Source organism: Scomber scombrus, chromosome 1 (genome assembly GCF_963691925.1).
Source record: "Scomber scombrus chromosome 1, fScoSco1.1, whole genome shotgun sequence".
NCBI classification, from domain to species: Eukaryota; Metazoa; Chordata; class Actinopteri; order Scombriformes; family Scombridae; genus Scomber; species Scomber scombrus.
This window is the reverse complement of record NC_084970.1, coordinates 15,777,417-15,804,753: the sequence shown is the minus strand read 5'-3', so window position 1 is coordinate 15,804,753 and position 27,337 is coordinate 15,777,417. Positions and strand designations below refer to the sequence as shown.

The following is a 27,337-nucleotide window of genomic DNA, read 5'->3' as shown; positions in this document are numbered from 1 at the left end:
GTAAACAGTGTTTTCAGATAGCCAGCACAGCGTGGATGTCGTCTCAGTGCCGAAGCTGTTTAGGACAGCAGTGTGAAAGTTTGGAACTCTGCTGCAAACTGAAGACACTTTTCTTCCTCCGTGTTTTGACTCATTTTGTCTCCCATCTTCTGAAATACAAACACTTCTCATTTTTTTAACCCCCTCGCTGACACTTGTTTGTCTCTTTCTCCCACTGAGCTGTTGCTTCTTTTCCTTTCAGATTACTTTATTTTCTCTCTATGGCAACAGGCTCCAGACATACGCAAGCGTGTTCAGCCAACCGACAGCTGCATACAGCTGTGTCCTCGATGTGTTTGACAACATCTTTTATAGGCTTTACAGGGTATTACACACACACGAGGGGGGCAGAGTTTAGGATTTATTGTAGATTCAAACACACAGAGAGAGGAACAGAGGACAGCTGTGGGACACACACCACACACACACACACACACACACACACACACACACACACACACACACACACACACACACACACACACACACATATACACGCCTTGTCACAATTCAAGCATACAGAAATTCAAACACACTTTTCTGAAGGAACTAGTGAAGAGGACCTACAGAGTATCTACAAGTCTTTTAAACTGAATCTATTATCACACATTATAATCTGTAGAGAAACTGTTGCTTCTCTGCCATGATGGCTGCCAGCAAAGAAACTGTTGTGTGTGCAGCTCCAAGTACTCATTTCCTGTTTGTCCACATGAGATCAATTGAAAAGCACTCTACAAGATGTCCAACTTACAGTATCTCATATTGATCCAATTAATAGGAAACCATCCCACAATAACAACTCCAAGATGTAAATTTGTCATTAATCAATAAAAAGTGTGATCAATGGAGAGAGGAAATGTTGCACACATACACATACATTATATTCCACAACATATACTTTAAAGTTGATTATTAATATTTTTACTTTCTTAATCTTTAAGACCTTGCTCTGTGTTTGCTTTAACCACCGAATACTGCTCAAAAATACATTCTGAAATTGTGACAAAGAATATACAAAAACTGAATATTTAAAGTTTTAATTCATACGTAGAAGGTGTTTTGTGTTAAATTTATCATGATGGCTGTTATGTGCTCATGTTTGAAGTCAGTGGTTCTCAAACTTTTTCACGTCAAGGACCCTGAACTGACACAAATTAGATCATAGACCCCCAATTATTAAAATGTTTGCTTTTAGATGTTTTATTACATAAAGTGTATGACACCCATAAAGGAAAAAAAGAATCATTCAGTCTGTCATTGGCTTATTTATGGATACAATTTTGGTGAAAATAAAGTATTCCCCTTTTTACTGGGAACAATCTGAAACCCCCTTCACTGAAACCACTGTTTTTAGTAACATTAGACCATAAATAGTGTGATAACTTTTTAACAAATAGTTTAAAACCTAAAGAATGCTCTCTTTGCTCTCTGAAAGCTAATTTATCAATCACTGATTAGGTATATCTGAATGACAAATACATTTGTGGTTCAGAGATGTGGCACAGAGAATAAATATGAATATCAGAATATGAACAATATGTAAGGGTTTATTATTTATATAGTTCACAGTCTGTAATAACACAGCTGTACATGCAGACTGATTTAAAAAAAAACTCATCAGTACATTACCACAAAATAATCTAAAATTAACTTTTATAAAGCACCCATATACTTACCTTTTACCTTTTCCAATTCTTCCGATATTAAAGTCTGGTATACTGAGGTTTTTGAAAGTTTTCTATGTGAAACAGCTCTATCATAGAAACCACTGACCAGTGCCTCTGGAGTGGGTCTTTAAATAATATCGCCAAGCCAAAAGAAACAAGAAATACAATAGCTTCACCACATTGCTCTGACAACACTGAGCAGTGTTTTTATCCATTTTGGCTCAATTTAAACAGCAGAAAAAAACAAGCTTTTTGGAACTGAATTGGATGAAATGATGGCATGAATAATGAAAATGTGATAAAGTGATGATGTCTGAATCTTAAACTCGTTCCAGGCCAAATGCACACGCTGTAAGATCATTATTGTTGCTGCTGAAGAGTTACTGGTCTGATTACCTCATTAATCAATAAAGATGACTTAATTTACAAACACACAAACAGTAACATTCACTAGTTCTCGCACCTCCCCATTTGGACTGATCATTTTCTCAGTCAGTCACAACAGGCAGGTGGGACACAAACACTTACACAAACACTCACACACCAGTATTTGAGGAATGTTGTGGCTAAAACAAATGTTTACTGTTTGGACCTGTTGTTGTTTGTGTACTTTCACCCACTTCCAATTGTTGATGTTGTTGTGGCTGTAAATCAGACTTCAGCAACAACAACATAGCTTCTGTCCTGCAGCTACAATAGCTGAACACTGTGTGATTGTAATAATGATAAATAATGCCGTCCCCTTCTCACTTGCCTTCTCTGCATCTAAAGTTCAGAGGCAGTGATTAATTTAAATCATTTTTAGCAGCCATATCTGCAATTATATCAACACCCTGTGATTTATACACATATGCACATAGTATCCATGTTTTAAAAATGAACCATGTAAGCAAACTTTAAAGGTAAATGTTGAAACTGCTGTGATGAAGAGGTAAGATGCATCATATTGCACAATAAAGACAAACAAATCAACTGAAAAAGAAGTGAGTGGGTACCCTGATGGTCTGATTCATGTAACATGTATTATTATTAGTGGGGAAGCAAAAACACATTTATCAAACCAAAAATAACAGTGTGTCATTGATGTGAAAATACAAATTATGGTTCCCACTGTGTCACTATAAATGACACTATAAATTATGATATGCGAATGCTGCCGCCTGCTGGTTACAAAGCACGAATATGTTTTTACAAGACACATTTCATCCAAAATGAGCTCAAATGAACTTAACAAATAATCACATTAACTCATTAGAATCTACAACTTACTTCTCTGATGTGATAAATGTCTAATGAAGATTGAACAGAAAGTGTGAGAATATCCCTTTAAGAGTCACATCTTCACCTCCTGAAGTGCGGGATAGCAGCTGCTGTCAGCCTGAATTTATGCAAAAGCCTCACAGCAAAAAATCTACTATTGATCCATTGATATACCAATAAATCACAACTTATGTGACTATAAAGAGGCAACAGCATGACACAGAAGCTGTGCCTTTAGCTGAGTTGTAGAGAAATTAGTAGAGAGACTGTCTATGAAATCTGTTGAGTATTAGTTGTTGTACTAAGGTTCAAATGTTGTAAGTTTCATCATCATGTTCTCCTACCTGGGGTGACTATTTTTTCATTTGGGTTAAAGTGTCCCTTAACTCAAAAATGTGATTATTGGATGTTTGAGCTTCACTGTGCAGGATGCAGGATGCTCTCTCTGTGTGCATTGACATAAAATTCCCAAACTCATTTTTTGCACAATGTACAGCAAGTGTGAGCTAATTCTATGAAAATACATTTAATTAAATTATGACACCACCTTAAATTTAAGCTAAAAAAGAATTTGACACTTTGGGAACTATTTTCTCCAGAATTGTAATTTTCTAGCTCCCTTCTCCAATTGCAAATCACACTGAATCTTGGAATCACTCTGTATCTCTTTAAAATGTTCAATACTTATCGTGTTGTGTTTGTATTGAACATAAAACAGGCCCAAAATGTATATGTGGATGGATGACACTGGTCAGGGGACATTAACAAGCAGAGTGCGCCCTCTGCTGGTAATCACAGGATCTTAAACTGTACATAGCTCAGGTATTGAAAGTATAGATGATCATAAACAACTGTTATCTATTACAATCAGTTTAATTACCATAAAACAAACACTACTGCTGTGAACTTACATTTAAAGTTAAGTTATAAAGAGTTTACTATTTGATGCTGTAGTCTGTGCATTGTGTTGACATTATAATCTGCTCCATGAGGCACTGAAGATGAGGGTATGAACATTTATCTGCTTTATCATTACACTCCCTCAGTTCTCTCTATTAAGTTTATAGTTCAAGTATCAGTCGCCAAAGACAAATAAAAGAAAGACCCAATTTTTGTCTTGAAAATATATTAAAAGACATGCTGCTGTCAAAGTCATAACCTGTCAGTTTGAGGCATCTGCGTCCTTAGATTTATTAGACAGTGTATGTGTGACAAAATGACTAATTAATAGTAATTAGGATCAATACTACGTAATGTACATGTTGAGGAATTAATTTAGGCTTTGTTGTTAAGAGAAAAATTGAAAAAAATATTGAAAATGTGTTTGTTGTTTACACTATCAACTCTTCTACAGGTCTGACCTGATAGGACAGTTTGAACCATGGTTTGAACTGGGAAGGTGGACGCTCATGCCACATATCAATATATGAGTGTAATGGGAGAGATATGGAGAAAAGACTGATTTTGAAGAGCAGCATCTACACTGTATTGAGCAGTTTAAAGGACATACATTTTTTTCCCTCCATGTTTTTTGTATGTTTTGTTTTATTGTGGATGTTGTTTTTTGGAGAATGCAAATAAATAGCTGCTTATTTCAAGCACACCTCCCTGCCAATGTAATGTTTTGTCTTCCTTACGCTTCACAGTACTAACCTGCACCTCATTGTACAACAGTATATTTGAATCTTTTATTAATGTTACTTTGGAAAAAGTGTAGAAGAGAAGCTTTGCTCTCATGAAGCAGAAATGTCAGCAGTTACATGTTGTAGCATTAATTCATTGGTGATTTATTATCTCCAAACAAGACAAAAACTGTCTGTGAAAACAATGTTGTTAATATTCAGAGAGTGATGAAGACAACAACACATTATCTACATTAACGTTATTGTCTGCAGGGTCTTCACTGTCCTATCTTGCTGCTACAGATGTCTTATAAATCCTCTAATCTCGATCAGGAAGAGTTTAAAACAGAAAATATTATACAAGCTCTGGAGTAATGTCTGTTATGAAATATCAAACAGGAGAATGGACACATCCAAACCACAGAGAGCAGGAGCTGAGCTGATAGTGAGCAGATCATGGAATAAACAAATAATCAACTCGCACCCTGCAGAGCTCCATTGTCCACGTATTCATTGCACCAAGGTGAAATAGCACAAATGTGAGTTCAGTGAGGGGCTTTGCTGCAGACCTCCCAGACAGCTTCCTGCAGATTCTTTATGGACTCCATCAACAGGCGAAAATTTTCATGGAAGCTGCCATTTCCTTCCTTCACCCAGGCCGCCTGTAGCTCTCGGACCCACGTCAGGATCCCATCCAGCTGCTTCTGCACCTCCTTCTGCTCCTCCACCTCGTCCAACAGGGCCTGTCTGGCACAGACTTCTGCTTTGTAGGCCCTCTGCAAGTCTGCCACAGACGACTCCAGTCTGATCACCTCCTGAAACCAACAAATCACATATCCATTTTTTCAGTCCAGTCTAATTCGACTGCATTCATTTTAGCTTGATGTACCAAATAAACTGGTAACTGAGATACTTTACAGGTAAGTATGTACAGTTATATCACAGGAATATGATGCATCGTATCAGTAAATATTTTACTTTAAAGTGTTTATAACCACATTACTTTAGTAGTTTCAGACTATACCTAGGCCTGGGCAGCGACAATACATCTAAACTTTTTTTTTTTTTTTCCCCAATTTTTTCTGTTAAATGTTTTTTATGTAAAGCACATTGAGTTGCCACTGTGTATGAAATGCGCTATATAAATAAAACTGCCTTGCCTTGCCTTGCCTATATTATATTGATATAGTGACTGACATGAGTCTAGATTTCTTCTTAGATGGATGTTTGGATGTTGTAATATCGTGATATAGCATGAGTGTTGTCTTTTCCTGGTTTTAAAGGCTGCATTACAGATCATCAATCATTATCATTCGATTGATGATTGAACTTACCACACTGTTCTAGCTGTTCTATTATTGGTCTTTACCCACGTTGTCATAATATCCATATTAGTGATAATTATTTATCAAAAATCTCATTGTGTAAACATTTTGTGAAAGCACCAATAGTCATCCCTACAATATATCGACCAGCTCTATTGTGCCTGTAATTGTCCTTCTGCACTGATAAAAATGAAAAGGTTTTAGGTATAAAAGGGACAACCTTACATACTACATCGCTGCTGTGAGTAAATGAATGAAACAGTGGCTTGTTGATACTGAACCACAAACACTCCCTCCTCCTCCTCCCTTCCTACCTGCAGGTCCTGCGGCTGGTCTCGGTGTATCTGGTCCTCGGGCAGCAGGACGTTTGGCGGCACAGTGAAGCAGCGGGTAACGAGCAGCGACTCCATCCGCTCAGACAGCTGCTTGAACCGGTCTAAGAGGACCTGCTGCAGCTCCCGGCTGCACTCCCGGGCCCGGCACCGGAGCAGCTCCTCGGCCCCGTCCGACTCGCCTTTACTCAGCTGCCTCACGCACACCTTCTCCACGACCAGTAGCACGTCCTGCAAGCAGTCCTGGAAGGCACTGTAGACCCGCAGCATGCAGGTCTGCGGGCTGAAGCCGAAGAACTGCGACTCGTACAGTTTTAAAGTGGACGGAGAGAGACTTTCCGCCTCTACGTTCACTTCTGTACGTCCATCCATTACTGTCTCCTCCCCAGGTTTCCCGCTTCACTTTGAACCGCCGGTGTTTTGGTTCCTGTCTACATGGCAACGAAAGATCTCGCGAGAGGGATCATTTTAACCCACACCACGAGCTTTTTCCAACCCTAACCAAACTTTTTTGTGCCTCAACCTAAATGGACGATACGTAGCCACAGCACTGTCACATCATAAAACATAATTATTGTGTAGAGCACACACAATGAGCAAACTGTGCGTAAATCTCGCGAGAGGTTTATAAATCTAGCGTTACCATCTACGCAGGCCTCTCCTTCTTCCTGGTGTCTTTTGGTGGTCGGTAAACAATGAGATGGTGCTTTACCGCCACCAGTCGGTACTTAATGTATGTTCTAAATCAGGGGTGTCCAAACTACGGCCCGCGGGCCAACTGCGGCCCGCAGTCCATTTTTAATTGGCCCGCAGGAAATTTTATAATTAGAATAGAATATGGCCCGCACTGCTTTGCATCTCAACCACCAAGTTTACTCCTGACCTTCCAGCCATCCTTGAGTCCAAAACGCAGCATCAATGCTCCCACTGAGTGCAATGCCGTTCCCGTTTTAGGTGAGTTAAAAATATATTACACAGTATCCGTGTGTTATTAAGCATAATAACTTAAATAACACGCTTGAAATGTACCCAGGGTTTCCCACAGCACTTTACAGTTAAGGCGGCCGCCTTAGCAACACACGCCTGCCGCCTTAACTAACGTCTTAAAAAAATAAAAAATAAAAAACAAAAATAAATATATATATATATGATCAGGGCCTGAATTTCAGCGTGGGATTGCAGGTATTGCGCACAATTTAATTGATTCCCGCAAATCCAACACTTATATTCCTGCACACATTTACAGCGATGTATATTAATGTTCAACCAACGTCTGCAGCGGTGTTTACTGCAGGACGACTGGCCGGAACCGCTGTGTCCGACTGTCTGACTTCGACCCTGAACACACCTGTAGCTCTCGCTGTACCTCCCGCTAGCATAACACAGACAAGCTAACAGTGATATTAAGTTTAAGGAAACAAACACAGACCGCTGGTTAAAACATAAATCTACATCATCTGAGGCAGAACCTGCTCAGAAAAACTAATGAAAACAGCGCCATGTGATGTCATCATTAACAACGTTAATCCTCAGACAGGTAACTGTGACGTTACTATAGCAACACGTTTCAGGTTTTCTCATTCAGCAGTCCTGAAGAGAGAGAGTGAGGCAGATTCAACAAAAATGTGATGCTACTGAAGCTGAATATCACTACTTAACTGTAAAATACTATATAACTTGTAATTACTATAAAATAAAGTTAAGAGAATAAGTTAACTATATAAGATAGACTCACTGGCCTAACCTGTGCAATCTAATTTAATCCAATACAGCAGCTCTGCTATAAATTCTACATTTATGAAGCTTATACTACATTTTTTAACAAGAAGGTGAAAATTCTGCTTTATGTTCATTATTGAGTGATTGAGGTGTATTAGGATGCATTATATTGAATGGTGTTCTTAATATTTTGTCCATTCCATCAACATACATGAGGAGGGCAAAATATTAGGAACACCTTTCAATATAATGCACCTAAGTACACCACCACCTCTTAGTACGACCTCAGTAATAAACTAAGTGGAATTATCACATTTTTGACAATGTCAACAAAAACTAAAAATGTATAACCCCCCCCCCCCCCTCCGTTTCACTGCTCCCCACCACCTTAACAAACACATTTTGTGTGGGAAACCCTGGTACCCATCCCATTTTCCCCTTTATTGTTCTTTCTCTGTACTGTGAATGGGATCACCATCCTGTCTAAGAAGAAATCTGAGGCTGCTGTTCTGAGAATTAGCTACCAACCCTTTTTCTGAAAAAAACAATAAAAATCCATTTATGGAAAGCTTTGATGACGGCTGATTTTTTCTGTAAATATATTCAACAATATAGCAAATTTGACCAACTTTTAAAGGATTTTTCTTACTTTAATACAATAGATGTGAGGCTATATAACTCACCTCTAGTAAGTGGCCCAGCCCCTCGTATATTTTGCCGTATATGGCCCTCAGTGAAAAAAGTTTGGACACCCCTGTTCTAAATAAATGAATGAAATTAATTATCGTATCCATTCAAACAGATTAGATACTGGGAAAAAAATATAGCATTTATTTCCTGAATGTCTTTGTAAAAAAAGAAAAAAAAAAGTAAATCATAGTTAAAGTTGTTTTCTCACGGTCTCTGAATCATTTGTTTAAATGAAATTTAGCTTAAAAGTAATAACACTACAAACATCTGATTATTAACATATCACATAATTATAAAAAAGAAAATATTTTTACAACCTTCTTTGTTTTTTAAACTTTTTTATTTATAGACATTATTCACATTTTAAATACAGAAACTGTTTTGCTCTAAAACATGTACATGTTTAACAATATCAACAAAAATGCCTATAGTGGGACAGTTTTTCTGGAGCCTGTATTTTGTGATGGCCTTTTTGCTTGTTGCCAGTAAGACCTTTAGAAGATAAGTGTCATTTTTACACAGTCCTTACAGGATATTTCCAAGATAAAGGATGTGAATGATGTGAAGAGTCAAGTTTTGAAGAGAAGTTATTATTGTTGTTGTTGTTGTTTTTGTTGTTTTTGCTGCTGCTGCTGCTGCTGCTGCTGCTTGTTTGCTTGTTTTTGTTTTTTGTTATAGCATGAGGGTTAACTCTTCCACAAAAGAGGCAATTTCTTCCAAGTCCGTTCTTTCTTCGGAGTAGATAAAATTAGTTCATATGATACATATAATAAAGAATCTGGTGCTTATGTGCCAAAAGATTAAGCACTACAGCCTGACTGATATATCGGTCAGCCGATATTACCGGCCGATATTGGCCTATCACAGATATATCAGTATCGGCATATATGCTGTCCGATATGTGCTGATATTTTTTCATGTTATATAGGCAGCAATTAATGTATATTTGATCCTTTACTTAATTCAAGTTTAATATATATGTACATGTTTCTTTACATATCTTTGTCACAAGTGTTTGATAACTTCATTCAAGGGATCATTGCAAAAAATGTATGTTCATGTATAATATAAAATTATCGACTGACATATCGATATCAGAATTGTTTTATTCCTTAATATCGGTATCGGCTTCGGCACCAAAAATCCAGTATCGGTCGGCTCCTATTAACACTTAGTTATTTCGTGAAACCTTTACTAAGGTATAACTCCACAAGATGCTCCACATCTCCATACTCATTTTAACACAGGCAGCAGACTGCTCCAGATGTTCTACCAGTTTGTGGTGGCCAGTGTCATCTTCTTTGCCGCAGTGTGCTGGCAAGGTGGTATCAGGAGCTATGGTGCAAATAAACTGAATAAGCTGGTGAGGAAAGCCAGCTCCATAGTGGGGATGGAAGTGGATAGTGTGGAGGCAGTGACAGAGAAGAGGTTGAGAAGAAAGCTAGAAGCTATCATGGACAGTCCCTCTTGTCTTTTCTATGCCGAGCGGAGGCAGCTCAGGAGTCAGGAGCACGTTCAGCCACAGACACATCCAGCAATGTGCCTCAAAGCACTTAGGGGGCTCTTTCATACCATCAGCCATCAGACTGTAAACACCACAGCTCCCAGTACCTCCCACTCCCACTGAAAAGACTGATGCTGTCTTTACTACGTAAATCCAAGGAACATTGCACACATGCAGGCTAGATAATCTCAAGAACTTCTGAATATTGCACATGTATATATTGCAGATGTATTTACACAGAGATTGTTTACTGTATATAGTATTTAATTTAATTTTATATCTTTTTTTTAATACTTTTTTTCCACTGTACTGCTTGTGTGAATTTCAACAAAGGGCTAAACATCTTATCTCATCTCATCTTATTTTATCTTATCTTATCTTATCTTAATGTTACGACTTTATTCTTGAAATCTGTAGGGTTATTTCCCCTCTCATTGTGGCCCTAATACTTCGTCATAGTCATTACACTGTATTGTCTTACATATGTATTATAATTATTATTTATTATAATTATCTACATACATGAAACACCTGGCCTTGACGTATGACGCACACGGAGGACACGCCCCCTGGCCGGGAGGCTGCGTGCGCAGCTTCTTCCTGCGCGGCTCCTGCTGGTGCTCCTCGGTCTGTGTTGTTAGCGGCTTCTTCTTCCACACGTGTGGTCACTTCTATGTGAAGCTCTCTCTCTACGGGACCCGTTCATAAGCTCATCCCGCAGCCAAAATAGGTATTTTTTTTTTTACAAGGGGCATTGAGGGGTGACGGCTGAAGTTTAGCCGGGTTTGCTCCTGTTAGCACGGTGACGTTAGTTAGCTTTGTTGTTGTGCCGCTAATGTTAGCCAGCTAGCAACCGTAACTAGTCAGAGCTAGATAACGCAGCTCCGAGTAACATATATTCGGAGATATACGTGTGTCTGTGAAGCTCTTTTTTACTTCTCAACGTCTTCTCTTCAGGTGTAAAGCCATAAGAAACCGACTGACCATGGGGGCTTATCTGTCGCAACCGAACACCACCAAGAGCTCTTTCGATGGCGGCAACAGCAACATGAGCTACGGCTTCTCTGCCATGCAGGGCTGGCGAGTCTCCATGGAGGTGAGACGGAACAGAGACAACCATGTTGCCTCTCTGGTGTTTCTACAGATGTGAATGGCGCGATGGGAGTTTTTTTCTCTCTCTAAGTACAGGGCTGTTTGGAGTGGGCCGGTGGCTAGTCTCTTTCCAGAGTTGTGCCGTCGACAATGACTCCTCAACTATCTTTTCCCTCTGGCATCAGCTGGAGTGATGTGTGAATAATCAATAATGTATTTTATTCAATCGTACTGAGTAACTTATGTCTGCTTTTCGTGGCCTTTCTTGTCTACGAGGAAAGTACCTCCCTGCTGCAGACAGCATGTGGAGCTCAAGTGTCTTTGTCTCATTTGGTTACTTCTATTGTGAAAATCAGACATTGATTGCGAAAATCTGGTGTAAATCAATTGGCCATAACAAATCACCTCTCCACAGAGAAGCAATGTGTCAATATGAACATGTACAGTTGATCAGCAGCAGATGATGTTGGTGCAAGAATCTCCTGTATCCCATCTCACTAACCTGTCCAAGAAGATGTAATGCCTTTTTCCCCAAGATTGCCATGTTATGTAGCAGTTGTCTCTGTGCTAATGTGTATTTTTGTGTTTGCTATGTCACAGGATGCTCACAACTGTATCCTAGAGTTTGATGAGGACACAGCCATGTTTTCTGTGTATGATGGACATGGAGGTAACACAGACACATGCAGTCTTAAGTTCACACAGTGCAGCATTTCTATTATTAAGATTACCTTTATTATCCCAGAGGGAAACTGGTTTGCAGTGTATGCAAAAAAATGCACTATATATTATTATTATTGGGATCCACTTATAACACTTCACATTTCTTTTGTCCTACCTAATCCTTCAAATGTGAATTCACAGCATGTGCTGTCCACAAATCCTTCTATGTTAAAAAAAACATGCCCATGGCTCACATTTGCTCTTAAAAGCAGTAGCCAGAGACATAAGTGTTTCTGTTCCTGATTTCTGGATCACAGCACACCCGTATTGTCATGCGTTTTCCATTGTTTCCTCCTTTTTATTATTTGTTTATCAAACTTTTTATGAGTACTATGTGTACACGCCTATCCAGAGAATTTATATAACCTGCTATTCCCATTTAGGTGAAGAGGTGGCCCTGTACTGTTCAAAGTACCTTCCTGACATCATCAAGGAGCAGAAAACCTACAAAGATGGCAAACTGCAAAAGGTGAGAAACTTCATAAGCTGTGGTCATGATCTATTTGTGTTAAACAAAGAGGACAGAGCAGAGATCTTCATGAACAGATGTGTGCTGGACAACTGGAACATAGTTACACATTAGGTTGAAGTAAAAAGCCATGTGTCATGAGTGTGTGTGTGTGTGTGGTCTCTTTTCCATTAAAGGGGCAGACTTTCTTCCACAGACCAAATCGAAACACTCTCTGAACACATATGCAACATGAATCTCAACAATCTTGATTTTTACTGACAGACCTTTCTCTGTGTTGTTTCCAGGCTCTGGAAGATGCCTTCCTGGCCATCGACAGCAGAATGACCACAGAGGAAGTCATCAAGGAGCTAGTCCAGATCGCTGGACGGCCCACAGAGGAGCCACCTGCTGAAAAGGTGGCAGAGGAGGATGATTGTGAGTATTCCCAAAACTATTTATGTAGCAATATTTGATATCAGGAAATTAAGGTCCAAGTTATTTAGTGGATGATTGTGATTAATTAAAATCGGTGAATGGTTGTTACAGTTGTTTTTAGTGACAGGACACCTCCATATTGACATTAGTGTAATAAAACAGGAAGAACAGTTTAAGTTTTGTGTGTACACTGCTGGTAGATTAGAAATGGATATACAATCATACTGATGACCTCCTCTCTCTCTGATCTTGGTCCAGTGGACAACGAAGAGGCAACTTTGCTCCATGAGGAGGCCACAATGACCATAGAAGAGCTGCTCATACGCTACGGCCAGAACCGCAACGCTGTGAAGCATGCTGCTGCTCTCAGGTAGTTTGACTTTTCATACAGGGACAAACACTCTGTGCTAGTGATGAAGTACGTTGAGCCCTGAATCTAACTTATTGAAAACGGCATATCCTCAGTGGTGGCCTCTGCGGCAGTTTACATGTACACCAATACAATCTTGGATGATTTCTGTCCTTGAGTTTGAAGCATTTTGTCCCCTCTTCCCAGTGCGGCAGCTAAGAAGGCAGCCTGCCCGCACCCCGGGGGCTCGGGAGAGAAAGGGGAAGGACAGGAGAAGGAGGTGCTGAATGGAGAGGTGGAGGAGGAGCGCAATGGAAAGGTGAAGGAGGCCGAAGGAGCAGCAACATGTGGGTCTAAGCTGCGAGCCTGTCGGAGAACAGGAGGTGAAAGTAGTGATGCAGGTATGGAGCTGAAATTAAGGAACAACAAAACCTTTTAGTTTTTTAGTTCAAGCTAATTTCAATTTTGAAGTGAGTTTCCTTTAATGCAAAATATCAGAGTGATATAGCTTTTTAAATTACCAAAAAATATGTGAATTGTTTTTTTTCATGCATTACTGGGGCTGTGTATCATTTGAATTTTATCAATTCCCAGTTTCAATGCCAATACGGTAAAAAAAAAGGTCGGATCTTTAGATAACAAAATATCTTAATTCTTTTAAGAGTTTGCTTTGACTTTCGTTTCATTAAAATAAGTAAATTCAGTGTTTTTGACTGAATATTCTGCTTTTGTTTTGAGTGCTTTCTCTCATCTTTCCCTCAGTGACATAGTATCACAGACGCTGTAAAGTCCACTTCATACTTTGCACACGGTTGCAGAAATACTTTTTTGGAGCTCCATGGACACAGATGCACCCCACATGTGCACACTAGTAAACAGATTTGCTGCATGATAACTTTCCAGAGTTGAGTATTACAAACTGCTGTGCAGTGTTTTTCGGATCAGCCTTTAAAGCGATGGTCCGGCGTAATTTTGACCTAGCATCATATGCACCATTAAGTCTATCTAAACACCGCCTCAGCCCTTTTTTTCATTTGGTCGCAAATTAGTGGAGTTAGAGCCATCAGCCGAATTGCCTAGTACAGGCGCTAATAGCCAAAAGTGTATCTCGTAAATTACTCCACTAATAATGCCTAGATTGTAATTAAACTTCTACAGTAGTACAAATAGGGTCTTTACTCATAAATTGATGCATTGGACAGTTTGTAAGTACACCAGTTCTTGGCATTTTGGATTCATTTCAAAATTCGAAGCAGTTTTTGTTTCTTTAATCTATGTATAACAATTATCTCAAATCACTTACATGCAGCTTCACTAAAAGATAAATCTGAGCACCTATTAATCATCTTCTTCATTTTGTGACTTCTCCTTAAAAGCAGCAGGTTGTGGTGGATCAGGAAGCTCAAATGGAGAAGAAAGGGCTGGAAAGGCAGAAGGAGATGCAGGTCCCTCCTGCTCTTCTTTGTCCTCCAAGGCTGCAGGAGACTCCAAGTCCAGGTTCTTTGATGACAGTGAGGAGTCTGAGGAGGGAGAAGAGGAGGAGGGCAGCGACGAAGAGGTGAGGAAGCAGAAACAATCATTTCTGGCTAGTAGTAAACTTAACTCTGTTTGGCTGTTGCGGTTCATTCACTCAGACTGACCTTCAATACCGCACTGTTGTGTTTTGGGTTTTTTATCAGGATGGCAGCGAAGAGGAGGAAGGAGACAGCAGTGAGATGGAAGAAGAGGAGGATACAGAGGAGGGGGAGGAAGACTCTGAGGATGAAGAAGAGGAGGAAATGTGCCTACCTGGAATGGACGGCAAGGAGGAGGTGTGTACAGAGAGGTGTTGTACTAGCATGATGCAACTGACTAATCAACAGTGTAACACAACATTTCATGGATAAATTATAATCCACCGCCACTATGACAGTGATTTATAGAGAAATGATGTGAGTGTTGAGAGTGATTCAGTCACCTCGACAGTGAGAACAATAATGCAGTGCTTACAGTTTAAATGTACTGATGAACTACTATCCACATTGTCTTAAAGCCTTGAGCATTTAGCTCTCTGTCGTCTTTCCAGTCCAGTCATGGGTAGTGTCAATGAGTAGTGCCCAGTGCCCACGCATACATACTGGATGTATTGGATTCTCTGCCACATTGCAGCAGAAGCCAAATGAAATGATTTGTGACAACTTTTTGTAAATAAAAGAAACTTGAGTAGCTTGAGTAAAATCCTTTTCTCAGCAGAAAAATGTTTGAATGTCTTCTCATTCAATGACATTTAGTCATTGGGTGTAATACATTGGAGTAATTTCACAAATGCTTTAGATTGTTTTTATATAAATGGGTTTTAGTCGTTTTCTGTTGGTGTAGGACATTGTTTTTACCATTGTATGAAATCTGTCATGTTTGTATTTCCAGCCTGGCTCGGACAGTGGCACCACAGCTGTTGTGGCTCTGATCCGAGGAAAGCAGCTCATCGTGGCCAACGCTGGAGACTCTCGCTGCGTGGTGTCAGAGCGTGGTAGGTGTAAAACATTTAGTACCCTTTTTTTTTTCTTTTTTTTAACAAAAAAAAAACATTCAATTGTAACTCTAAATATTAAATTGTGACATTATTGTGTGAAATCAAAATGTCAATCAGTTAAACTCAGGACCCTCAGCTAGTTGTCTGTGACCCCTTATATCATCATATGCTTAAGTTTTTTAAGCACATGATGATTGTAGATAATGTGGACGTGCTAATTCTTCTAAAGATTTCAAGATTGTTTCTTTTTTTAAACCGAAAAGCTGATTTTAAGTTTGGCATTGTTAGTTTGAAGAGATGCTATTACAGTTTTCAAACTACCTTCCCTTTCTCCTTTGAGGTAAATCTTTTATTTTATTGCAATAATTCCCATTTCCCCTCTTAACCAGGTGGTATATTCATGTTATTGATGTGGCCTGTTGCCCAGTTACAGCAAATGTGTGGCTCTCAAAGGATTGCAACAGAAAAGCACAGTGACCCAGATTTTTTATTTAAGGGCTTTGCTGTAATCATGAAGTGTGAAATGTGTGTGACTGTAGGCAAAGCTGTTGATATGTCGTACGACCACAAGCCAGAGGACGAGGTGGAACTGGCTCGCATTAAGAATGCTGGAGGAAAGGTGACCATGGACGGACGGGTAAACGGTGGACTGAACCTCTCCAGAGCTATTGGTATCTAAATACTCTATTTATCAAACTCTATTTAAAATTTGAGATTTTGGTTCATGATGATTGTGGATTAAATAAGCTCACTGTAATTAGTCATTGTGAAGTGATCTCATTTGTCATGTATTTGTATGCATTTATACATTTTTTGCAGCATTAGTTAAAGAGACTGATTATATTTTCGGGTAAAAAACTGTTTGGAGTACATGAATGCATCAAAACTAAACATGAGTTTGTGGTCAGTTGAGTTCAGAAAATCACAAATTTTCTGTTGTGGGTTGAAGAGGTCTTCTGTTTTGAGATGAACACATTTGTAAGCAGACTGAAATGCCGTTAACTTGGACTCTGACTCTCAGGTGACCACTTCTACAAGAGGAACAAGGTTCTGCCCCCAGAGGAGCAGATGATTTCTGCGATGCCGGACGTCAAAGTTCTGACGCTCAACGAGGACCACGACTTTATGGTCATTGCCTGCGATGGCATCTGGTGAGTAACATTTGTCACTGTAATGTATTATTTATTTAGTCATGATTTAATATTCAGGCACTATTCAGGCACTATTCTCATTCATGCCAATTCTCTCTCTCTGTGTGTGTGTGTGTGTGTGTGTGTGTGTGTGTGTGTGTGTGTGTGTGTGTGTGTGTGTGTGTGTGTGTGTGTGTGTGTGTGTGTGTGTGTGTGTGTGTGTGTGTGTGTGTGTGTGTGTGTGTGTGTGTGTGTGTGTGTGTGTGTGTGTGTGTGTGTGTGTGTAGGAATGTGCTAAGCAGTCAGGAGGTGGTGGACTTCATCAGTGAGAGGATCAAACCAGATCAGAGTGGCAAAGTCAGACCCCTCTCATCCATAGTGGAAGAGGTGAGAGAAAGCTCCTGTTTTAGACGTTACACAACATCATCATCAGAAGGTTAAAATACTTAAGTTTCTGTTAATTCCTAGGAATCACTCATGAAGTAAAATGTCACATGTTTTTACAGTTTTCATCAATGGAGTAAAAATGATATCTTAATGTTTTATTCAGACTGAAGTGCAAGAAATATTATTATAATATCTATTATTTGTACATTTTTAATACCTGCCGTAAGTGTGTCAGTGCCTTTTTCTTATTTCAACTTTAGTTAGCCAAGAGGTCTCTTAAGATACATCATCTCTTTGATAAGGGGGATTGCAGTGTGCATCTTTAATTTCAATTCCCATGTGTCCTACTGACAGCTGCTGGAACATTGTTTGGCCCCCGACACATCTGGAGACGGCACAGGATGCGACAACATGACCTGCATCATCATCACCTTGCGGGCACACCCCTCGGCTGCTCACAACCAGTCAGACGACACAAAGAAGAGAAAGCATGAGGAGGAGGCAGACCAGGCCGAGCCGGAGAAGAATGGAAACGACAGCAAAAAGGCTAAAAGTGACTAAAGAGAAAGAGAAACTGTCCCGCAGGGAGCAGCTGGTCCCAGACTACCCCAGCTACATCAGAGACACATTCTCTTCAAAATTAAATCCTTACCTCACAGACATCAAGTTCACCCTAAAACAGAATTTACAAACACTGTACATAATGCTCCAGGTTTAGCTCAACTAAGATCCATCAGGATAGTGGTTTTTTGTCCTCTGTTTTAGGTGGATTCTCATTCTCACTCTAACAGTCCCCTCCAGTTCTTTATTTTGTTTGGTCTTGTTGAAAAGAAGCTGGACACATTTTTATTTCCTAAATTCAGACGGGGCAGACTCACAGGCATGCCACGCTCATCATTTTCCAATTATTTGTAGCTCGAAGGAAGATGGAGGAGGAACTAGTCATTAGAGACCAGTGTGTATTTCTAAACACTTTTTAGAAATGCACTGCATTCATATGTTAATGTCAAACTGTTGCTTTTGTGGGAGCTGTAGCTACCGGTGTCTGATTGCTGTTCATATTTTACAGCCTGACGCAGTTTTGCGATATGAAATGTTACATTTCCAACATGAAGTTGCACAATGCTCTGCTGGTGTTGTGCCCAAATTACAAGCCAGTCATTGTATCTTAACCAAGTGCCATTAAAAACCATGAATTCCTTTCGTATGCACCATTTCCCATCTTCATATTAACTGAACCAGTGAAGGGACCTGAAATGGCTGCAGAATGATTGACATCACATTAGAAGAAGTGTATTTTCTCTGAGTAATGAGAGGAAACACAATTGTCCTGTGATACCCAAATTTATGATTCACGATGCAGTGAGAATGTGTGCTCGTCATGTGTAGCACTGAATGTGTTGGTGCCCTGATGCTGATTTCTCACCCAGAGTTTCTTCAAGGGGATTTTGTGTGAGTCAGTTAGCAATTAGACTCCATTCTCCCAAAGAGGGAAACTGAAGGGTTTGGGGTAAGAGTCCAGTTGCTCTAGTTTGCGGTCTTATTTTCCCCCATTAGGACTCATTTACAAGTAATTATGATTTTTTTTTTTTCTGTCTTGCTGGTCACATGATGAAATGCGTCGCCATCATCCTGCCTTTTTTTCATTCCTGCTTTGTGTCTCGTCTTGATCAATATCTTTAAATGTCCAGAGGGATAAAAAAAAACAAACAATGTCAGGGTTTTTGAGGATCTAGTGTATTTTCATCTCTGTAAGATGTGAGAGCAGGAAAACAAGACAAGCAAAGTATGTCCATCCAGAGAGTCTGTGATGTAACTGCTGCTGCAGCAGGAGGTCCCGGGCTGGCCCACCACATGCAGCTCGTCTCCTGGACTCAACCTTCCTCCACCTCATTGACTCCCTGTATTTTTTCCATCGTAACATCTTTTTAAGATTTAATCTAGGACATGTTTTAAGTAAAAAAAAAAAAAAAAAAAAGTATTTCCACTCAAATGGTTTTTTTTTTTCTTTCATTTTTGATGAATCAGTCCTCTGGCAGTTTTTTAAAAATCCTTTTTGCGTGCACATTGTGGAGACGCTCTGACGCTGGACTGTGGAGAGGATGCAACGAGTTAGATTTTTTGATTGGAAATACAATTTGAAGTTCTGAGCACGAAGACAGTGTAACTGTTGAATTTTTTTTTTCTTTATTTGCAGAAGCCTCATTTAAACCATATTGTGACTAACTTTTTTTTCTAGTGTATCTCGTCACCATGCCCTTTTTTCTGTACATAGTTTTTTCAATACTTGTAAGTGAAGAAAGAGAAAAGGCTTTTTCTTTGTAATTGTGAGTCAATGTAACATTTTTGGTGCATACTCTTTTGACACCAGTATGTAAGTACATACAAATACATTTTTTTAAATAATGAGATGACTGTATTTCTGTCTTTCTTTCAGAACTAGTGTTCAAGGTTTCATAGAGTACATACTGTGAACATCTGGTTTTATATTAATTTCTGGTGAATAATTTGAATTGACCAACACATTTTTTTATCAGGCACAACTGAGCTTGATCAGAGTGAGGATCCTTTTTGACTATAAATGGGAACACGGTACCAGTTTGAAGTCTGAATTATCAGTGTTTGGTTACCTCAGTCTCAAAACACAAGAGTTTAAATGTCACGAGAATAATTATATGGACAAATGTCAACTTAAAACAAAGTAATAAATATATATCTTTTGGCCCTTTTTTATAATGTGACATGGCAAATCTCACACTATGTTTAACTGATTTTTGACAGTGTTGCTATTAATGTTATCTCATTCTTACAATATGCAGAAATCCAAAGTCATGTGTGATTTTTGTCCTTGTAGCAATTACTAAGCATATTAATGTTCATCTGTCCATGCTGTTATTTGGTTATATATTGAAAATGGTGATTTAATGGGAATGGAAAAGACAATTACTGTTAAAACAACACATCACATAGTGTATATGTGCTCTCGACAATGAGCTATTGTGAGGTTTAAATGTATTTTAACAGAGGTGGGTTTATGTTTGTGTGTGCAAGAGGCAGTACGGTGTAGGTTCAACAGGTGTGCAGAGCCTTTACAAAGAGAACAATTTTGAGAAAAATAATAATAATAATAAACTACAGCATTGTTAGCCTGTTAGTATGTTTAACCAAAAAAGACTAAATTGTTTATTGAGTCATTAATTTTTTTGTAATTGTGCTCATGTCATGCATATTCTTAATGTTTTCTTGAATATTGAGTGAAATTACCACAACGCGTCATCAACACAAATGAAGTATTCCAGCATAAGATTAATAGTTGCTGGATTAATGGCAATATACACACACACACACACACTGCTCAGAGGCCAGGAGGGGAGGTGTCAGCAAAATCCTGCCTCAGGACCTTTAACAATTTGTTTAGGGGATTGTTATAGGATATAATTAAGTTGTCCATTTTACAGAACAAAAAAGAGAAAAGAATAATTTAGATGATGACGGTTAAAGGCGACACAACTCTGTTGATGTTACTCTTCCCAGCTCATATACACATACATTCCTGCAGATGGCAGCAACGATATTTGGACCACTTACATACAGTTTATTATCACCCAATAAAGCAAAGCAAAGGAAAGAGTCATCCTGAGCAGAGAGTGCAACTGCTGATCACACACATCTTCAACCAGGGAATGAAATGAAAAACCTCCATGGCACAAAATCCCTCTCACAAAGCCACAGTGTGTTAGTTGTACTTTAAATCTCCGTAGAAACAGCAAAGCAAAAGAGGACATACATTAGTCCCCATCAGCTTCGGGCCTCTCTGTGCTACCCTGCCATTGGCTGCTGCCCTAACGTCCTGGTGGTTGCTCTGCTCCCTGAGGATCACTGTTGCTGCAGGAACAATAGAAAGCGAGAGAGGAAACACACTGTCCTTGGAATCTAAAAATGTCACCGTAGACACACGCACAGAAGCATACACACATTTCCCCCGTCTTTAACGGGCAGGATGTTTTTTGTTCTCATAGTGTAGATTAGTGGTTCAGCGGTGTGTGTGGACGCAGTGAGTGCGTGCAAAGTTTGTTAGTCTGGGTGGTCATTCTCATTCTAACAGAGACAGAAATACAGGCCAAAACACACTCTGGTTTGTGTTTGTATCTGTGTGAACGTGACCGTTTGGTCCTTGGCCTTGTGGAATGAATATGATTAAAACTACTCTGTTCTCAGACAGACTACCATCCCCAAAATAAGAAGCACTGCTGCCTCTTTACCAGCCTAAACAAGGTCCTGAATGACAGCTTTAAGGCCTGTTCCAGCTACCAAAAAATCAGTTATCACCAATAATATTTTGATTTCTGAGCTAACGGTTTTCTTGGAGGAAATGTTTAGCAGTTTCTCAAACAGTAAGGCCACTGCAGGTAGCTCTTCCACGCAGATTTTCACTGCAGTAGCTGTAAAAATGTTTCCAAAGGGCTACTACGATGGAACTCAATGGCTGCCTTGTCCAGCTGTGTGTGTTGGGGGAGTTACTTCTGTCTCAAGGCTCTTAAATCTGACTGATGACTGTGGAGAACCACAGGAGTCCAGCTAGACCTGCAATTGTACATATAGAACGTGTGTGTGTGTGTGTGTGTGTGTGTGTGTGTGTGTGTGTGTGTGTGTGTGTGTGTGTGTGTGTGTGTGTGTGTGTGTGTGTGTGTGTGTGTGTGTGTGTGTGTCTGTCTGTCATAGGCTACTTTCGGGGACAAATTTCACACTTAGGACCAGATAAGTGGGGACGGTTGTCCAACTGGAGACAAAGCCGTGTCCCTAAATGGTAAAAAAAATGGGTCAGTGATTAAGGTTAGAGTTACAATAAAACTACAGTAAATGAATGAAAGTCTATGTAATGTCCCCAAAAGTGACCATGGTCTGATATGTGTGTGTGTGCCGTCTAGTCAACAGGTCTTATATAGAAAGCTAGACCACAATAGCAGGTTGTAGTCAGACACTGTAGGCATTCATCAAGACTCGCACAGTCTTTTTCTGCTGCTCTCGTTCCTCAAACTGTACTGGCCCCGTTTCCCTCACATTGCAAAGTTCAGCAATGTCCCAACACACACACACACACACACACACACACACACACACACACATACACACACACACACACACATACACATTCCAGCGGTCACAGTAGTGCAGTTTAAATACGAGCTGTGGTTTACTATAAGGTTGTTTTCAGAGTCGCACACCTCTAATCTGGGTTTCTGTCACTGATGTTGTGATTTGCACTAGTAGTTGTTGTTATAAAGGATTATTATATCAACACATCACAGGCTCATATAGTAAGATCCTATCCCAGTACCAAACTGCGAACAGACAAAATTAGCAACTAACTGGTGAACACAGAGGAAAAGCAGCTAAAGAGATGTTTCCTTGAGGTGAGTCGGTGCAGACCAAAACACAGCTAAAACAAGAGTGGTTATGAAATTTGTCAGGTGGACACAAACATGACTTCACATGAATGCCAATGTTGCTCCGTACCAGATGTGTAAATAGCACTGCCTCTAAATGACCAAAACAGTTTAATGCAGGTTTAAGTACAGCTATATGTTAAAGGTGGCTGAGGTCTTTCTGTGCAGAGTTTGTATGTTTTCTCAGTGCCTCTGTGGATTTCCTTCCACAGTTTATTTGACAGCTTTAGTTACTTTTCAGATTAAGATTTGACACAATGGATAATATAACAAGCTTTTAAAATACAACACATTGTTAAAGATGAAACCATTGGTTTCCAACCTTTTGGGCTTTTAACATCTTGCACAAAGCAGTGTGTAGATGGGGTCACATTTCAGATGTCTATGAGTTGTTAACAGTTCCACCAAATAGTGATTTTTCCCTCTTAACACTAAAAACCAAAGACGAGAAAAAGTCCAAATACTGAAAATAGATTTGTGTACCAGAACTTTTTTTTCCTTCTTTCCTCTCCCATTAATCATAATACGGCCCCTCACATTTATCTGCTGACCCGTTAGAGGGGCCCGACCCCTAGTTTCAGAACCACTGGACTAAACTAGCTGACTGTATAAAAAATAGTTTCAAACTAGCTCCACCTCCAGCAGCTACAACAGTAACATGCTGCTCTAACACTGATGCTTCACTATTAATAATCTATTGATGTCATATATAATAATATATCAGTCAGAGGGACCAAACCACTTTTTCCTGCACAACTTGTAATGGAATATTTTCACATTGCTGTATTGATACTTTTACTTAAGTAAAGGACCACTGCCTAAAACCAAGTCTTAACAGTCCTTTGAAGCAGTGAGGAAATATCCTCACTTTCCAAAAATGTCATCACAGTTAAGGTCTAAAGGTCCAATTGGACTTCATAAAGATGAACATGACCATATACTGCTACACACGCACACTCACGCACGCGCACACACACACACACACACACACACTGGAAATAGGAGGATGTCTCAGTCAGCTGTTCTGTTTCTGGCAGGATGTCAGTTCCAGGCACATCCTCTGTTTGTGTGTGTGTGTGTGTGCGTGCGTGCGTGCGTGCGTGGGTGTGTGTGCGTGGGTGCGTGCGTGCATGCGTGTGTGTTGCCTTCATCTGTAGTTCATCAGGATCAAACTAAGCATGTTGCATAAACTGATGCACAAAAACAGGAAAACTCCCCACGTCCTCTCTTCTTTTCTCCTCTCTTCTGCCCCTCCACCTCCCATTTTTCTTCTCCACCCACTGTCACTTCCTTTCACCTCTTCTCTCTACTTCCTCTCTTTTTTTCCCTCCTTCTTTTACAACAAAATCTCTCTTTGTTTTTGGATATTTTCCCTTCTTTCTTTTCTATTTCCGTCTTTTCTGATCACTTTGTCTGGCCTCATCCTCTCTGTTCCTGTCCTTCCTCCTTCTTCTCCATCCTCCAACCATTTCCAAGGTGCATCTCAGACGTCAGTCGTGATTTACTGATTTATATGTAATTATTACATATAAATGCGATTCAGGGACGTTGGTGATCCTGAGGTTGCATTTTGAGATGGTGGAAGTGTCCTTTACAAAACATATGATCAGCTGAATCAGTGTCAGTGTTGTCAGTTTTGTCTTTTGACAGTGTCTGATATGTTCTGTCATGATTTAATCTGCTTACATCATTACCACAGACAACAGCCTCCTCCTTTCTGATTTGCAGTCATATGACACAGATCTGCTCACTGTAGTGTGGAAGACGTATTCGTAAGCTACTGGTAACCATTGCAACAATACTTTTTTTCTTTGGCATATTTTTTCTATTTGTTTACTTGATACTTGTAAAACATGTTTATTCTACTTTGAGGTAAAGAGAAGGCAAATTTACGAAGGTAATACAATAGGGTTAAAATGACTGGATCATACCACTGTAATATACGTTGTTTTAGTGTTGGTTTTAGTGGTCTGATCTAGATGACAGAGAGTATTTGGGATAAAATATGAGACATCTAATCAAATGAGTGATCTTCTAAAGAAGACAGGCCATTAAAAGTATTTTTTCACGTCTGTTTATAGTTATTTATTTGTGCATTTTTTAACAACTCCAGTTTATAGCCTTTCATTGTTTTAAGTTTTGTGATTAACATTATTTTGTGTTTCTTTCCTATCAGCTGTGTGTGTGTGTGTGTGTGTGTGTGTGTGTGTGTGTGTGTGTGTGTGTGTGTGTGTGTGTGTGTGTGTGTGTGTGTGTGTGTGTGTGTGTGTGTGTGTGTGTGTGTGTGTGTGTGTGTGTGTGTGTGTGTGGACGGGCAACTTTTAAATGTAAGTAAACGTAAAAACTGTATTTTTAGTCTGTAGGTTCAAATAAATGCATGAACTCAACTACATGAGGGTTCATCAGGGCAACACATTCCAACACCTGGAATACAGACACAGACGATCGTTCACAAACACACCTGTACACACAAACATGAGCCTGCATACACACGTATCAGGACATGTACAGTAGGCAAACACACACACACACACACACACACACACACACACACACACACACACACACACACACACACACACACACACACACACACACACACACACACACACACACACACACAGGGTGCGGTCAGAGATAAGAGAGAAATGGAAACAAGCAGCTGTCTGATCAGCGGACATACTGCTGCTCTGACATCATCACCTCACATTTCTTCACTGTCTCATTCTTTCAGTCTTTCTCTGCCACAGATTTACTTCTTTTCTGACTCAAACTGAGCGACTACATTTTTGTGTTTATTCTGCATATTTGCCCTTTTCCTACAAACATAAATTTGATCTCTGCTTTGTTCTGCTTTCTCTGTTGTGTTTTCTTGTTCTCCTTCACAGAGTAAAGTACAGTATTACTAAAGAGTGCTGTAAGGTGTACAACTAACAGAGAATCAATGCTTCATTTATGCTTCAACAATAACCCAAATACATCAGAATCACAGAATGTAAGCATAATGAATTATGGGGATAAGTACTTGACAAAGTAAATAAAACATCAATCTATGTTGAAATTAATTTTGTGCAATTGAATTAGCCCAGATGTATTTGTAAATTAGGTGCCTTTTTGAAGCTTGCCCTACCTCATGGCCCTAAGTCAATTAATCAAATCAAATCAAAAGAGAAGCAACTGCACTGGAGCCAAAAACACTGTTGCTATTTTATAAACCATTTGTGAAACCTTTGATTTCTTCTTCTTCTGAAGTCCTTTGAGCCTTAAAAATATATTTTCAAGACACATCATCCCTCATGGAGAAAAGCAGCAGTGGTCAACTTGGCTCCATGATTACAATAGTAACAACGCAAATATTGACATACACAATTAGTATCAAAATGTGCAAAGAAAACGTTTTAAAAAGAAGGCTGGTGCTCCAACATGTGCAAACCGACATGTTGCTTTTGTCTTTAGCTTGGCAACATAGAGAGCAAAGATAGAGATGAGTCTATTCATTCATGTATTTGGCCAAAACATATTAAAAGATAGCAACTGACAACAACAAAAGTAGATTATGCAGTGAAGTTTCTATAAATTAATGCAGTAAAATTGAGCTCTTTCCCTTGAAGAATTTTTTTTTTTTTAACTAATCATTTTGCGTGCTCCTTTGCTTTTTTCTCTCTAACTCTTGACTACTTTTTCTTTCCCTTTGACTCTTTAATCATTTTGACACATGGTATTGTCACAGCTTTTGTCTCCTCTTTATCTCATTTATTTAGGCTGTTATGGAGCAGGTCACGGGGTCATGGGTTGCTGGTGAAAAAACTGCCACACAAACATTTTAGGCTGCAACTGCATGAAATTCTGCAAACTGTTCACTTTTTCTCTAAATTATATTCAGAGATTTGTTATTTATTAGAAAAAACGTTGGATGGAAGAGCATGATTTTAGAGGATATAATATAGACATTATTGTTCAGTATAACACACTGGTTGTGTATGACGGCAAAAGCTTTAACTATGACATCATTTGAACATTACTGCGTGAGCGTCCACACTGAGGACGTTTAGAGCTGTTGCTGAGAGTATTTCTTGACTGTGAGGTTTCATTATTGAGCCGTCAGAGATAATGCGGCTGTAAAAGCTTCCTGTTACCTATATGTCTGCAGTCTGTCAATGAAAGAGATGCTGTTCTGCTGTCACATGCATTATGGCAGAGAGGGACTGTTTCTTCCTGCTACTATCAAGTGTTGTATGTGAAATGAAGGCTTTGTGCACTGCAAAACACTGCTGAACGACTGTCTGAAACAAGACTAAACCATACAACATCTTACTAAGAGAAACATATTTTAATATTAGAAGCAGACCATTTTGTAGATTCTCTAAAGATCTTGTGATATATCTTGCTTCTCCTCACAGCTGAATCATCTTGTGACTAGATTAAAAAAAACACTGTAGTAAGTAACAGCAGCAGTGGTCTATATGTAGCACTCAGCTCTGGATCATATGAACTGTTGTCTGATATCTCATGACGGCTGGTCTAAACCCACCGATGATAATTAGTCAACCAAGAAAAGTTAACTAATAACACATTTTCAGATCACTTACAACTATTAATGAACAAAAATAAGTAAAATGCAAGATACGTTTTATTCAAACCATAATGTTGCAG

At 39.3% G+C, this 27,337-nt stretch overlaps 2 protein-coding genes across 3 annotated transcripts; one reads left to right on the top strand and one right to left on the bottom strand.

The window, feature by feature from the left end:
• Window positions 1-4,559: 4,559 nt before the first annotated feature.
• On the bottom strand, window positions 4,560-6,627 carry mis12 (MIS12 kinetochore complex component). The gene is made up of 2 exons (XM_062418483.1): window positions 6,228-6,627; window positions 4,560-5,403 (listed from the first exon to the last, which is right to left on the bottom strand). Exons 1-2 carry the CDS (start codon window positions 6,615-6,617, stop codon window positions 5,134-5,136), a joined length of 660 nt encoding a protein of 219 aa, XP_062274467.1. The 5' UTR covers window positions 6,618-6,627; the 3' UTR covers window positions 4,560-5,133.
• Window positions 6,628-10,786: 4,159 nt separating this feature from the next.
• Window positions 10,787-19,613, top strand: ppm1g (protein phosphatase, Mg2+/Mn2+ dependent, 1G). 2 transcript variants are annotated; one of them, XM_062421671.1, is made up of 14 exons: window positions 10,787-10,888; window positions 11,116-11,254; window positions 11,851-11,920; window positions 12,357-12,442; window positions 12,730-12,859; window positions 13,118-13,229; window positions 13,416-13,609; window positions 14,588-14,766; window positions 14,888-15,019; window positions 15,615-15,717; window positions 16,260-16,391; window positions 16,742-16,871; window positions 17,138-17,237; window positions 17,592-19,613. In XM_062421671.1, the coding sequence occupies exons 2-14, from the start codon at window positions 11,144-11,146 to the stop codon at window positions 17,796-17,798; spliced, it is 1,686 nt and encodes a 561-aa protein (XP_062277655.1). In that variant the 5' UTR covers window positions 10,787-10,888; window positions 11,116-11,143; the 3' UTR covers window positions 17,799-19,613. The 2 variants fall into 2 exon arrangements, with proteins under 2 accessions (XP_062277655.1, XP_062277654.1); XM_062421670.1 differs by having other exon boundaries at window positions 14,585-14,766.
• The last annotated feature ends 7,724 nt before the right edge of the window (window positions 19,614-27,337 follow it).

What these genes read in the sequence shown, in the direction of transcription:
- ppm1g (XM_062421670.1), top strand. Translation starts at nt 11,144, where the DNA reads ATGGGGGCTTATCTGTCGCAACCGAACACCACCAAGAGCTCTTTCGAT. An exon ending in TGTGTATGATGGACATGGAG is followed by an intron (nt 11,921 to 12,356) that starts GTAACACAGACA and finishes ATTCCCATTTAG; the next exon opens with GTGAAGAGGTGGCCCTGTAC. An exon ending in GAATGGACGGCAAGGAGGAG is followed by an intron (nt 15,020 to 15,614) that starts GTGTGTACAGAG and finishes TTGTATTTCCAG; the next exon opens with CCTGGCTCGGACAGTGGCAC.
- mis12 (XM_062418483.1), bottom strand. Translation starts at nt 6,617, where the DNA reads ATGGATGGACGTACAGAAGTGAACGTAGAGGCGGAAAGTCTCTCTCCG. An exon ending in ACCAGCCGCAGGACCTGCAG is followed by an intron (nt 5,404 to 6,227) that starts GTAGGAAGGGAG and finishes TGTTGGTTTCAG; the next exon opens with GAGGTGATCAGACTGGAGTC.